The 12,390-nt window shown below is 62.8% G+C and overlaps 2 protein-coding genes across 3 annotated transcripts; both read left to right on the top strand.

The window, feature by feature from the left end:
• The first annotated feature begins 149 nt into the window (after positions 1-149).
• LOC120510533 (D-threo-3-hydroxyaspartate dehydratase-like) lies at positions 150-6,139 on the top strand. The gene is made up of 9 exons (XM_039726439.1): positions 150-300; positions 1,180-1,335; positions 2,545-2,825; positions 3,870-4,056; positions 5,068-5,189; positions 5,271-5,460; positions 5,533-5,638; positions 5,710-5,908; positions 6,011-6,139. The coding sequence occupies exons 1-8, from the start codon at positions 281-283 to the stop codon at positions 5,797-5,799; spliced, it is 1,152 nt and encodes a 383-aa protein (XP_039582373.1). The 5' UTR covers positions 150-280; the 3' UTR covers positions 5,800-5,908; positions 6,011-6,139.
• Positions 6,140-6,812: 673 nt separating this feature from the next.
• LOC120510534 (death domain-containing membrane protein NRADD-like) lies at positions 6,813-11,722 on the top strand. 2 transcript variants are annotated; one of them, XM_039726441.1, is made up of 6 exons: positions 6,813-6,940; positions 7,949-8,033; positions 8,107-8,166; positions 9,646-9,814; positions 9,882-10,021; positions 11,409-11,722. In XM_039726441.1, the coding sequence occupies exons 1-6, from the start codon at positions 6,896-6,898 to the stop codon at positions 11,564-11,566; spliced, it is 657 nt and encodes a 218-aa protein (XP_039582375.1). In that variant the 5' UTR covers positions 6,813-6,895; the 3' UTR covers positions 11,567-11,722. The 2 variants fall into 2 exon arrangements, with proteins under 2 accessions (XP_039582375.1, XP_039582374.1); XM_039726440.1 differs by having other exon boundaries at positions 9,646-9,817; positions 11,409-11,721.
• The last annotated feature ends 668 nt before the right edge of the window (positions 11,723-12,390 follow it).

Genomic DNA, 12,390 nt, shown 5'->3' with positions numbered 1-12,390 from the left:
CACACGTCAGGATCACGAGTGGCCCCAGCCCCGCGTGGCTTTGTCCCGTGTCACAGCACGGGGCTGTCGCCATCCCCCTCTCCCGGAGCCCGTCCAGCTCTGGCTGTCCCTCATTGTCCCTCCCGGATCCGCCTGTCCCCGGAGCTGGCAGCCTGTCCTGGCCGCGTGTCCTCCCCTGGCCCTGCCACCCCGGCGAGGCCCCTCGGCTGGCAGTGACCCTTGTCCCCGCTCTGGCGTCACCGGAGCCACCGGAGCCACGGCGGCGCAGCCGGACGGAGCCATGGACGGACACACGGACAGGTGGGCAGGGCGCGGAGGGGACGCGGGCGGGTGGCACCGGGCTGGGGGGGACACGAGGTGACGCTGCTGGAGGAGTGGTGTCCCTGTTCCCGGGTTTTGGCTCTGGTGGCTCCATCCCAGGTGACCCAGCTCCAGGCTTCCTGTCCCAAGGAGCTGCCCGCCAAGTGTCCCTTTTCCCAGGTGTCTCAGTCCCAGGTGTCACTGCCCTGTGTCCCCGTCCCAGATGATCCAGTCCCAGCTTTTCCAGTCCCAGGTGTCCCATTCCCAGCTTACCCAGTCCCCTATGTCCCAGTCCCAGGTGTCCCATTCCCAGCTTTCCCAGTCCCAGGTGTCCCAGTCCCAGATGTCCCAGTCCCAGCTTTCCTAGTCCCATGTGTCCCAGTATGTCCCAGTCCCAGGTGTCCCATTCCCAGCTTTCCCAGTCCCAGGTGTCCCAGTCCCAGGTGTCCCAGTCCCAGCTGTCCCAGTCAAAAATGTCCCTGTTCCATAGATTCCAGTCCCACGTATCCCTGCTTCCCATATCCCTCTCCAAGGTGACCCAGATGTCCTTGTCCCACATGTCCCAGGTGTCCCACGTGTCCCAGGTGTCCCACTCCTCAGTTTCCCACTCTCCCACACCCCAATCCCAGCACCCACCTGACTCCAGGAAGCTCCTGGATTCTGCCCAAGAGGGAAGGGACACCTGGGGGCTGCCCCAGCACCATCCCCACCCAAAATCCCCCCAGAGCCCCATCCCTGGGGGATCCCACGGCCCCACCTGGGCACAGGGACCCCCAGCCCCTCCTCTGGGGCTGCAGGGTGGTGCTGGGCGGGTGTGAGGTGGCACAGGGGGTTTCTGGGGGTGCAGGGCGGGTTTGGGTTCACAGCCCCTCCCCACAGTCCCAGCTCGTGGCTGGGAGCCCCCCTGGAGCAGCTGCCCACGCCAGCGCTGATCCTGGACCAGGCCACGCTGCGCGGGAACGCCGAGAGGATGCGGGAACGCTGCCGGGCCCTGGGGCTGCGCCTGCGCCCCCACGTCAAAACACACAAAACCCTGTGAGTGCCGCCCCAGATCCCCCCAGTATCCCCAGTAACCCCCCGGTGTCTCCCCAGAATCCCCCCCATCCCTCCAACACCCTCCCCCCATCCCGCTGGGTCCCCTCAGACTTCACCCAGTTTTCTCCCCAGCATCTCCCCATGCTCACCCCAAAATCCTTCTCCAGCAGATCCCCATCATCCCAATAGCCCCCACCCTCCCCATCAGTATCCCCCAGTTTGTCCAGCATCTTCCCAGTATCCCTCAGGACACCTCACCTTCCCACCCAGCACCTCCCAGTCCTGCCCCAGCTCTCCTCAGCTTCCCCCCCAGCCTCTCCCCATCATCCCTCCAGCATCCTCCCCGCATTCCCCCACAGAATCCCTCCAGCATTTTCCCAGAATCCCTCCCAGCATTCCCCATATCCCCCCTCAGCATTCCTCAACTCCCCCCTCCCAGTATCCCTCCATTATTCCTACGGATTCATCCCAGTATCCCCCCCTTAGCCCGCCTCAGCTTCCCTCAGGCTCTTCCCCAGAATCCCTCCCAGCACCCCCTCATCAGCTCCACCTTCCCCCCAGGTATTTCCCCATCCTCCCAGTATCCCCCCACCCTCACTCCCAGTATCCCCCATCCTCCTTCCCAGTATCCCCACATCTTCCTTCCCAGAATCCCCCACCCTCACTCCCAGTATCTCACTATCCTCACTCCCAATATCCCCCATCGTCCAGTATCCCCGCATCGTCCCTCCCAGTATCCCAATATCTCCCAGTATACCCCATCTTCACTCCCAGTATCCCCCCATCCTCCCTCCCAGTATCTCACTATCTTCACTCCCAGTATCCCCCATCCTCACTCCCAGCATCCTGCCATCCTCCCTCCAGTATCCCTCCACACTCACTCCCAGTATCCCTCCATTCTCACTCCCAGTATCTCACTATCCTCCCTCCCAGTATCCCCACATCCTCTTTCCCAGTATCCCCCACCCTCACTTCCAGTATCTCACTATCTTCACTTCCAGTATCCCAATATCCCCCAGTATCCCCCGTCTTTACTCCCAGTATCCCCCCACACTCACTGCCAGTATCCCCCATCCTCCCAATATCCCCCATCCTCCAGCATCCCCCAGCATCCCCCCAGCACCTTCCGAGCCCCCCTCCCAGCACCCCGCAGCACCCCCAGCCTTCCCTCCTCCTCCTCCTCCTCCTCCTCGTCTGTCCGGCTCGCAGGGAAGGCGCGGAGCTGGCCACGGGCGGGTCCCGCCGCGGCATCGCGGTGTCCACGCTGGCCGAGGCTCGCTTCTTCGCGGCCGGGGGCTTCGATGACATCCTGTACGCCTTCCCGGTGCCGCGCTGCCGCCTGGCCGAGTGCTCGGCGCTGGCCCAGCGCCTGCAGCGCTTCCAGGTGCTCGTGGACAGCCCCCAGGGGCTGGAGATGCTGCTCCAGAACCCGATTCCCGGCGGGAAGCGCTGGCTGGTCTGGCTCAAGCTGGACTGCGGGAATGGCCGGGGTAGGTGAGCCCCAAATCCCGGCTCGGGGTGCAGGGAGGGGACAGCGTGTGCTGTCCCCAGGGTGGGCTGTGGGGTGGGGTGCTCTGAGTGCCCCCAGATCCGGCATCTCAACGAGGATGGGGCATGGAAGCTCTAAAGGTCATTAATCAAGGATGTTCCTCAAGGAACGATGTCCAGTGCCCCTCCGAGGTCTCAGATCCTCCATCCCAACCATGATGGAGCATCTCAGCCCACCCAGAATCGTTATTTATTGGGAAGGAATCCCCATGTCCCTCCAAGTCCTCCAAATCCTCCTTCCCGACCACAATGAAGTATCTAACCCCCCCCAAATAATTATTTAAGGGTGCTTCATGGGAAGAAATTGCCATGTCCCTCCAAGAACTCCAAATCCTCCATGAAAACCATGATGGAGCATCTAAACACCCCCTGAAATAATTTTTTAAGGATGCTCGTTGGGAAGGAATCCCCACGTCCCTCTAAGACCCCAGATCCTCCATCCCAACCACCATGAAGCATCTAAAACCCCCAAAATTGTTCTTTAAGGGTGCTGCATGGGAAGGAATCCCCATGTCCCTCCAAGAACTCCAAATCCCCCGTGAAAACCATGATGGAGCATCTAAACCCCCCCCCTCCAAATCATTATTTAAGGATGGCCCACAGGGAGGGATCCCCATGTCTTGCATCTAAAACCCCCAAAATCATTATTTAAGGATGCTCCATAGGGAGGAATCCTCATGTCCCTCCAAGCCCCCAAATCCTCCTTCCCAACCACGATAGAGCATGTAAAACCCCAAAAATCATTATTTAAGGATGCTCCATAGGGAGGAATCCCCATGTCCCTCCAAGCCCCCCAAATCCTCCATCCCAACCACAACCTCAGTGCCTCCAAAGTCATTTTTCCCATCCACGCCTGGAAAATACGGCACAAGCGGCCCCAAAACCCCCCCACGGCACCTCCCAACCCCATTCCCACCGCTGTGGGGGGGCGATGTCCCTGTGTCCCCTCACCCATCCCCCGTGCCACCCCCGTGTCCCCTCCCCAGCCGGGATTCGTCCCACGGATCCCGAGGCGCTGTCCCTGGCTCGGGCCATCGCCCAGGGCTCCCCGGAGCTGGTGACACTGGTGGGGGTCTACGCCCACTGCGGGAACACCTACGGCTGTCGCGACATCCCGGCCATCCAGGCCATCGCCAGGGACACCACGGCCGCCGTGCTGGCATTCGTCACCGCGTGAGTGGCCGGGATGAGCGGGAGGGCGAGGATTTGGGGACAGGAAGGGTCAAGGCGGCCGCTGTCCCCTCCCCAAAGGCTGTAAATGCGAATCGCCCCCATAAAGGGGCCCTCAAAGCCCCCCCGGGGGGCACCGGGGGGTGGTGGCGGCGCCGCTGGCCTTTGATGTGGCTGTGACCTGGGGCATTGTCCCCTCCCTCCTCCCTGTCACCCTTTCATCCCGGCGGGGGTCCGCATCCTGCAGGGAATTGCGGCCGGATGGGTCCCGCTGGGAAGAGGGGGAGGGACCGCCACCCCCGCACCGCGCCGGGGACAGGGACGTGCCCACCTGGGGGACACGTCCTGGGGGTCACCGGCCCGCGGGCTGTGGGGGGAAACCCCGGATCCCGCCCCCTCCCCAAAATCTGGGGCCGGTCCCCAGCACATCTGGGGGTCCAGAAATATCTGGGAGGGGTCCCAGGCACCACTGGGGGTGCCCTGGCACATCTGGGGGGGCACATCTGGGAAGGGCGTGGCACAGCTGAGGGGACCCCGGGCACATCTGGTGGCACCCTCACACACCCTGGGGGGGTCTCCAGCACATCTGGGGGCTCCCAGAAACACCTGGGAGTGCTTTAGAATATCTGGGGGGTGTCCAGCTCATACAGATGGAGCTCTGGCACATCTGGGGATGGCTGGGCACATCTGGAGGGTGCTCTGCCACATCTGGGTGGGGGGCTGGATGGACACCCACCAGTTCTGAGTCTCTGAGGGGGCTCTCGGGCACATCTGGCTGGCACTGGGCACATCTGGCTGTGTCCCCAGCACATCTCGAGTGCTCCCTGGCACGCTGCGGGGAGGCTCTGCCACATCTGGATGGCTCCCTCGAGCGTTTGGGGGGCACATCTGGGGCACCCAGAGGCGCAGGAGCCACCTCTGCTCCTGTTCCCGGTGGTGCCCGCGGGTGCCAGACCCTGCTCCGGCCACCCGGGGGTGACATCCCCCCCGAGCGAGCCCCCCGTGTGTCCCCAGGCTGCGGCAGGCGGGGATCCCGTGTCCCCAGGCCACCATCGGCTCCACCCCGTCCTGCAGCCACCCGGTGCCGGAGATGTCGCAGCTCACCGAGGTGCACCCGGGCAATTACCTCTTCTACGGTGAGCAGGACGTGACCCCCCCGGCCTGCAGGGACCCCCCGAGGGTGGGGCACGGCCAGGCTGAGCCGCTGTCCCCCGCAGACCTGCAGCAGACGCAGCTGGGCTCGTGCCGGCCCGAGGAGGTGGCGATCCGCGTCCTCAGCAGGGTCGTGGGCCACTACCGGCACCGCGGGCAGCTGCTGCTGGACTGCGGCTGGGCCGCCCTGAGCCTGCACGGCCGCGACCAGGGACCCCCGGGCTGTGCGGCCATCGAGGGCCACCCCCAGCTCAGGTGACACCCGCGGGGCGGCGGGGGGGACGCGCGGGGACGGGAGGTGACAGCCGCGCCTCGTGTCCCCCGCAGGCTGGTGGGGCTGACCCAGGAGCACGGGCAGGTGGAGGCCGTGGATGGGCAGCTGGATTTCGAGCGGTTCCCGCTGGGAAGCACCTTGGCGCTCATCCCGTTCCACGTGAGTGGCGGCCCCGCCGTGTCCCCTCGGTGGCGGCCCGGTGTCACAGCTCGGTGTCGCCTCTGTCGCAGGCTTGTGCCACGGCCGCCATGCACCCCGTGTACTTCGTGCACGCTGCCGGCAAGGTGGTGGAGCTCTGGCGCCCCGTGCGCGGCTGGTAGAGAGGAGAGAGAGGAGAGAGAGGAGATTCGGGGGACCCTGCACCCACCACGGCACCTGGCACCCACCCTGGACCAAGGCTCTGCACCCGCTCCCAGTCACTCTGTGCACCCACGATGGACCTGCACCCACCACGGCACCTGGCACCCACCCTGGACCAAGGCTCTGCACCCACAGCGAGACCCTGCACCCACTCCCAGTCACTCTGTGCACCCACGATGGGGTCCCACAGCCCCAACAGGGTCCCCATATGGGATGCTGCGCCCACTCCCATCCTGCACCCATTCCCAAACCCTGCACCCACTCCCACACCCTGTATCCATTCCCACACCATGCACCCACTCCCACCCTGCACCCACTCCCACTCTGCCCCCATTCACACCCTGCACCCATTCCCACACCCTGCACCCATTCCCACCCTGCACCCACTCCCACCCTGCACCCACACCAGGGCTCAATAAAGCTGCTTCTCCCGCTTCCAGGCGCTTATTCCCCCGGGGAACAGCCGTGGGGAGGTGGCGGGAGGAGTGGGTGACGCCGTCCCCTCGGTGTCCTCCATCCCTGCTCGGACCGGACCGGTCCGAGTTGGACCCGTTCCGACGGGCGGGATTCGAACCCGGGACCCCCGGAGCTGCGAGGGGCAGGGCTCCACGCCTGGCCACGCCCTCCAAGCCGCGCGCAGCCAATGGGAGCGCGCCCCGCCCGGCCCTGCCCGGGGGAGCCACGCCCAGCCCGGCCCGGCCCAGGCGCGACGGGGCGGCCGAGAGGAGCCGAGCGGGGCCGAACGGAGCCGAACCGGGACCGAGCCGGGACCCGGAGGAGCTGAACGGAGCCGAACCGGGACCCAACGGGGCCGAGCGGAGCCGAGCCGGGACCCGGAGGAGCTGAACGGAGCAGAACCGGGACCCAGCGGGGACGAGCGGAGCCGAACCGGGACCCAGCGGAGTCAAGCGGAGCCGAAGCGGGACCCAGCGGAGCCGGACGGGACCGAACCGAGGCCGAGCGGTGCCGGACGGGACCGAAGCGGTTCGGAGCAGTTCGGCGGCGCTCGGCTCGGTTCGGCCCGGCCCGGAGCGGGGTCCCGGGCCGGTACCGGCGATGGGGCCGCTGCCGGTGCCGCTGCTGCTGCTGCTGCTGAGCCCGGTGCGGAACGGGAGCGGGAGCGGGAGCGGGATGGGACGGGCCGGGTCTCCCGCTGCCCCCGGGGCGCTCCGGGTCACTTCGCTCCGCGGCTTTTGTTGAAGTTTTTTGGGGTTGGGTTCGGTTCAGTTCGGGTCATTTCGGTTCAGTTCCTTTTATTTTATTTTATTCCGTTTTCCTCCATTTTTTATTCTTTATTTTCTTTTATTTTCCTGGTTTATTTTCTTTTTATATTCCTTCTTGTATTTTCCTGCTTTACTATTTTCCTTTATTTTCCTTTATTTTCTTTTTATTTTTTCCTTTTTTCCCTTTTTTCATTTTTTTCCTTTTTTCCTTTTTTCCCCTTTATTCTCCTTTATTTTCTTTTTCTTTTTTTCTTTTTTCCTTTTTTCCTTTTTTCCCCTTTATTCTCCTTTATTTTCTTTTTCTTTTTTTCCCCTTTTTTTCCTTTTTTCCTTTTCTTTTTCTTTTTTCCCTTTTTTCTTTTTTTTTCCTTTTTTCCCCCTTTATTTACCTTTATTTTCTTTTTTCCTTTTTTCCTTTTTTCCCTTTTTTCCTTTTTTTCCTTTTTTTCTTCTTTATTTTCCTTTTCTTTTTCCTTTATGTTTTCTTTTTTTCCCTTATTTCACTTTTTTTTCTTTTTCCTTTATTTTCCTTTTCTTTTTCCTTTATTTTTCCTTTTTTTCATTTTTTTTCTTTTTTTCCTTTATTTCACGTTCTTTTTCCTCTTTCCACTTTAATTCAGTTTTCCCCTTCCTTTCTCCTTTTATTTCCTCGATTTCTCTCCATTCCCTCCCATCTCAACGCCTTTTATCTCATTTTTATTCCCCATTTATTTCCTTCCCTTTTCCCTCTTTCCCTTCGATTCCCCTCTTTTCTTTTTCTCTCCCATTATTTCATTTCCTTTCTCCTCAATCCCCCCCTCCGAACCCCTTTTCCGCGGCCCGGGGGGGTCCCAGTGGGAATTCGCGGGTTCGGGGGAAACTGAGGCAGGACCCGCTGTGCCCGCAGGTGCCGGGGCGGGCCGGGGGGTGCCCCCCGTGTCCCCGCGGGGTCCCCGAGCCCTGCGACAGCCGCTGCCCACCCTGCGCCCGCAGTGAGTACCCAAACCACCCCGAAACGCCCCCAAAAACAACCCCAAAAACCCCAAAACCGCCCCAACCCCGCAGCGCGGAGCCCCGCGGAGGAGGAGCCGGAGGAGCCGTGCCCGCCCTGCCCGCCCTGCAGCCGTGAGTGGCACCGGGACCCGGGGGCTGGGCCAGGGGGCCCTTTGTGCCTCAGTTTCCCTTTCTGCCTCAGTTTCCCCATCTTGCTCCCTAATTTCACCTTTTGTGCCTCAGTTTCCCCAAACTGCTCCTTAATTTCACCCTTTCGTGCCTCAGTTTCCCTTTTGTGCCTCAGTTTCCCCAAATTGTCCCTTAATTTCCCCTTCTTGTGCCTCAGTTTCCCCATGTTGCTCCCTAATTTCACCTTCTGGTGCCTCAGTTTCCCTTTTGTGCCTCACTTTCCCCATCTTGCTCCCTAATTTCACTTTTTTGTGCCTCTGTTTCCCTTTTGTGCCTCAATTCCCCCTTGTTGCGCCTCAGTTTCTCCCTCTGTGCCTTGCTTTCCCCAAGTTGTTCCTTAATTTCCCCTCCTATTGCCTCAGTTTCCCTATGTTGTTCCTCAAATTCCCCTTCTTGTGCCTCAGTTTCCCTTTTGCACCTCAGTTTCCCTATGTTGCTCCCTAATTTCCCCTTGTTGTGCCTCAGTTTCCCTTTTGCACCTCAGTTTCCCTGTTGCTCCCTAATTTCCTCTTGTTGTGCCTCAGTTTCCCTTTTGTGCCTCAGTTTCCCCAGTCGCCCCTCAGTTTCCCAATGTCCTCCTTTAGTTTCCTCCTGTCTCACCTCAGTTTCCCTTTTTTACCTCATTCCCCCTTTTTCTGCCTCAGCCCATTTTATCCCATTCCCTCTTGTGCGCCTCAGTTTCTCTTTTTGTCCCTCATTTCCCTTTTTGTGCCTCAGTTCCCCCCTTTTTTCCCCTCACCGTGCCTCAGTTTCCCCCTTTGCCCTCACCGTGCCTCAGTTTCCCTTTTTCACCTCATTCCCTTGTGCTTCAGTTTCCCCCATTTTATCCCATTCCCTCTTGTGCGCCTCAGTTTCTCTTTTTGTCCCTCATTTCCCTTTTTGTGCCTCAGTTTCCCTTTTCCCCTCATTCCCCTCACTGTGCCTGAGTTTCCCTTTCCCCCCTCACTGTGCCTCAGTTTCCCTTTCCCCCCTCACCGTGCCTCAGTTTCCCCCTTTGCCCTCACCGTGCCTCAGTTTCCCCCTCATTCCCCTCACTGTGCCTCAGTTTCCTCTTTTCCCCCTCACCGTGCCTCAGTTTCCCTCATTCCCCCCACCGCGCCTCCGTTTCCCTCCTTCCCCTCACCGTGCCTCAGTTTCCCCCTTTTTTCCCCCCCACCGTGCCTCAGTTTCCCTCATTCCCCTCACCGTGCCTCAGTTTCCCCCTTTTTTCCCCCCCACCGTGCCTCAGTTTCCCTCATTCCCCTCACCGTGCCTCAGTTTCCCTTTCCCCCCCACCGTGCCTCAGTTTCCCGCCGTGTCCCTCAGGGGGTGCCCGGGGCTCTGTCCCCACACCCCGCTCGCCCCCTCACCCCTCTCCTTGGGGAAACTGAGGCACGGCCGGCCATGTCCTCACTCCCTGCCCCTTTTCGGGGGCTCCCACAGACGAGGCCACGGCGCCGCTCCCTGAGGGGACCCCGCCGGTGTCGGGGGCTCCCCGAGTGACCGCGCCGGTGTCGGGGGCCACCCCCGAGCCCCCCAGGGACATCATCCCCCTGTACTGCGCCCTCCTGGCCGGCCTCGTCGTGGGGCTCGTGGCCTACGTGGCCTTCAAGTGGTGAGTGAGGGCCCGGGGGGTCTGGGGAGCCCCGGGGGCCCCGCTGAGCCCCGGGGTCCCGCAGCTGGGACACCTGCAGGAAGAAGCGGCAGCTGGACAAGGCGCGGGACGCGGCGGACGCGGGGGTGGCGGCCGAGGCCGAGAAGCTGCGGGGGGACAGCGGCGCCTGCCCGGAGAGCGCCGGCCTGGAGCCGCCTCAGCCCCGTGAGCGCCCCGGGCCCCGGGGGGGACCCGGCCCTGGGGGATTGGGGACACCCGGCCCTGGGGGGACACCCGGCCCTGGGGGGACCCGGCCCTGGGGGACTGGGGGCACCCAGATCTGGGGGATTGGGGGGACACCCGGCCCTGGGGGGACACCCGGCCCTGGGGGATTGGGGGGACACCTGGCCCTGGGGGGACACCCGGCCCTGGAGGAGTGTGGGGACACCCAGATCTGGGGTACTGGGGGGACCCGGCCCTGGGGGATTGGGGACACCCGGCCCTGGGGGGACACCCGGCCCTGGGGGGTTTGGGGACACCCAGATCTGGGGGAGTGTGGGGACACCCGGCCCTGGAGGAGTGTGGGGACACCCAGATCTGGGGTACTGGGGGGACCCGGCCCTGGGGGATTGGGGGGACACTCAGCCCTGAGGGGTTTGGGGACACCCAGGTCTGCGGGAATGGGGGGACAGCTGGCCCTGGGGGGGGTTTGGGGACACCCAGATCTGTGGGAGTGTGGGGACACCCAGCCCTAAGGGGGTTTGGGGGGACACCCGCGGGTTTGGGGACACCCAGATCTGGGGGATGTGGAGACACCCGGCCCTGGGTGGGGTTTAGGGGCACCCAGATCTGGGGATTGGGGGGATACCTGGCCCTGAGGGGGTTTGGGGGAACACCCGAGGGTTTGGGGACACCCAGATCTGGGGGAACAGCCGGCCCTGAGGGGGTCTGGGGACACCCAGCCCTGGGAGATATCCATGGATGTAGGGACACCCAGATCTGGGTGGGGTCTGGGGACACCTGCCTTTGGGGGGCTTTGGGGACACCCAGCCCTGGGGGGGATTTGGGAACACCCAGATCTGGGGGGGGATGTGGGGGAGATCCGCGGGTTTGGGGACACCCGGCGCTGAGGGGATCTGGGGACACCCCAGACCCGGAGAGGTTTGGGGACACCCAGATCTTGGAGGGGGCTTGAGGGATCCGCGAGTTTGGGGACATCCAGCCCTGGGGGCATTTGGGGACACCCAGCCCTGGGGAGGGTCAGGGTTTGGGGGCACCTGAGAATTTGGGATGGGATGGGATGGGATGGGATGGGATGGGATGGGATGATCGAGCACTTGGATGGGGTCGGGGAGCCCCCAAATGGGATTGGGGAGCACCTGGAAGGGGTCGGGGAGCACGGGGTGGAGTTGGGGAGCATCCAAATGTTGGGAAGCCCCCAAATGGGATTAAGGAGGACTTGGGTGGGGTCGGGAAGCCCCCAGTGGGAGCGGGGAGCCCCTGGATGGGTCGGGGGTCCCCTCCACCTCCCGGGGGTGTCGGGAGCCGCCCCCGCCCCTCGCTCCGTCTGTCGCGGGTGGAAGTGCCGGTGCTGAGCCCGTCCCTCCCGCAGCGCCCCCCGAGGGTCCCTCGCTGCTCCCGGGGTCCCCGCGGCGCCCGGAGGAGCCGGGAGAGCTGGAGCGGCTCCTGGAGCTGGGAGCGCCCGGCAGCAGCGAGCGGCGCGGCCCCGGCGCCGCGGGGACACCGGGGGACGTCACCTCGGCCGTGTGACACCCCCGGGGCCGCGCCCGATCCCGGCGGCGCTGCCGCTTCCCGATGGATTCCTGGGGAGTTTTTTTTACGTGGGTTTTGTACTTTTTTAGGGATTCTGGAGGGTGGGACGGGGACCTTTGGTGGCTGGTGCCTGGGTGGGGGCATTAAACGTGTCACTGGGTGGCACCAGGGTTTGTGTCCTCAGGTGTCTGTGTGTCCGTGCGTGTTCCGAGTGTCACCAGGTGCCTGCTTGTCCCCAAGTGTCCGTGTGTCCTGAGATGTGTCCCTTCAGGTGTCCAAGTATTCCCAGGTGTCCCTTCCAGTGTTTATCCCCAGAATGTGTTCCCTTGAGTGTCCCCAGTGTCCATGGGATGTGGCCCTACGGGTCCGAGTGTTCCCAGGTGTCCCTTTGTCCCTGGAATGTGCCCCCTGGGGTCTCCCAAGTGTCCCCAGCTGTCCATGAGTCCCCTCGGGTGTCTGTGTGTCCCAGGTGTCCCCAGGTGTCCCTCTGTCCCCAGGATGTGTCCCTGCATCCCTGGGATGTGACCTGTCTGCGTGTCCCCAGGTGTCCCCAATCTCCCCAGGGCCATGTCCCAGGGATGGGACCCCGCAGGTGTCCGTGTGTCCCTGGGATTCGTGTCCTTGGGCACCCACGTGTCCCCACATGTGTCACCAGGATGTGTCCGTGTGTCCCACATCCACCCCAGGCGTGGGTGGCCTGAGGAGGAGGAGGAGGGGACACCCTAAAGACCCCAAGGCAGGTGGCACTGGGGACAGAAAAAGCCATTTTTAACCCCAAAATACTCCCAGGTCAGCCCAAACTTCCCTTCCCAAGGGGTCTA

This window comes from Passer montanus, unplaced genomic scaffold, assembly GCF_014805655.1.
Source record: "Passer montanus isolate IOZ18808 unplaced genomic scaffold, ASM1480565v1 scaffold59, whole genome shotgun sequence".
NCBI lineage: Eukaryota > Metazoa > Chordata > Aves > Passeriformes > Passeridae > Passer > Passer montanus.
Note: the sequence above shows the minus strand (reverse complement) of the source record. Positions and strands in the feature narration are given on the sequence as shown.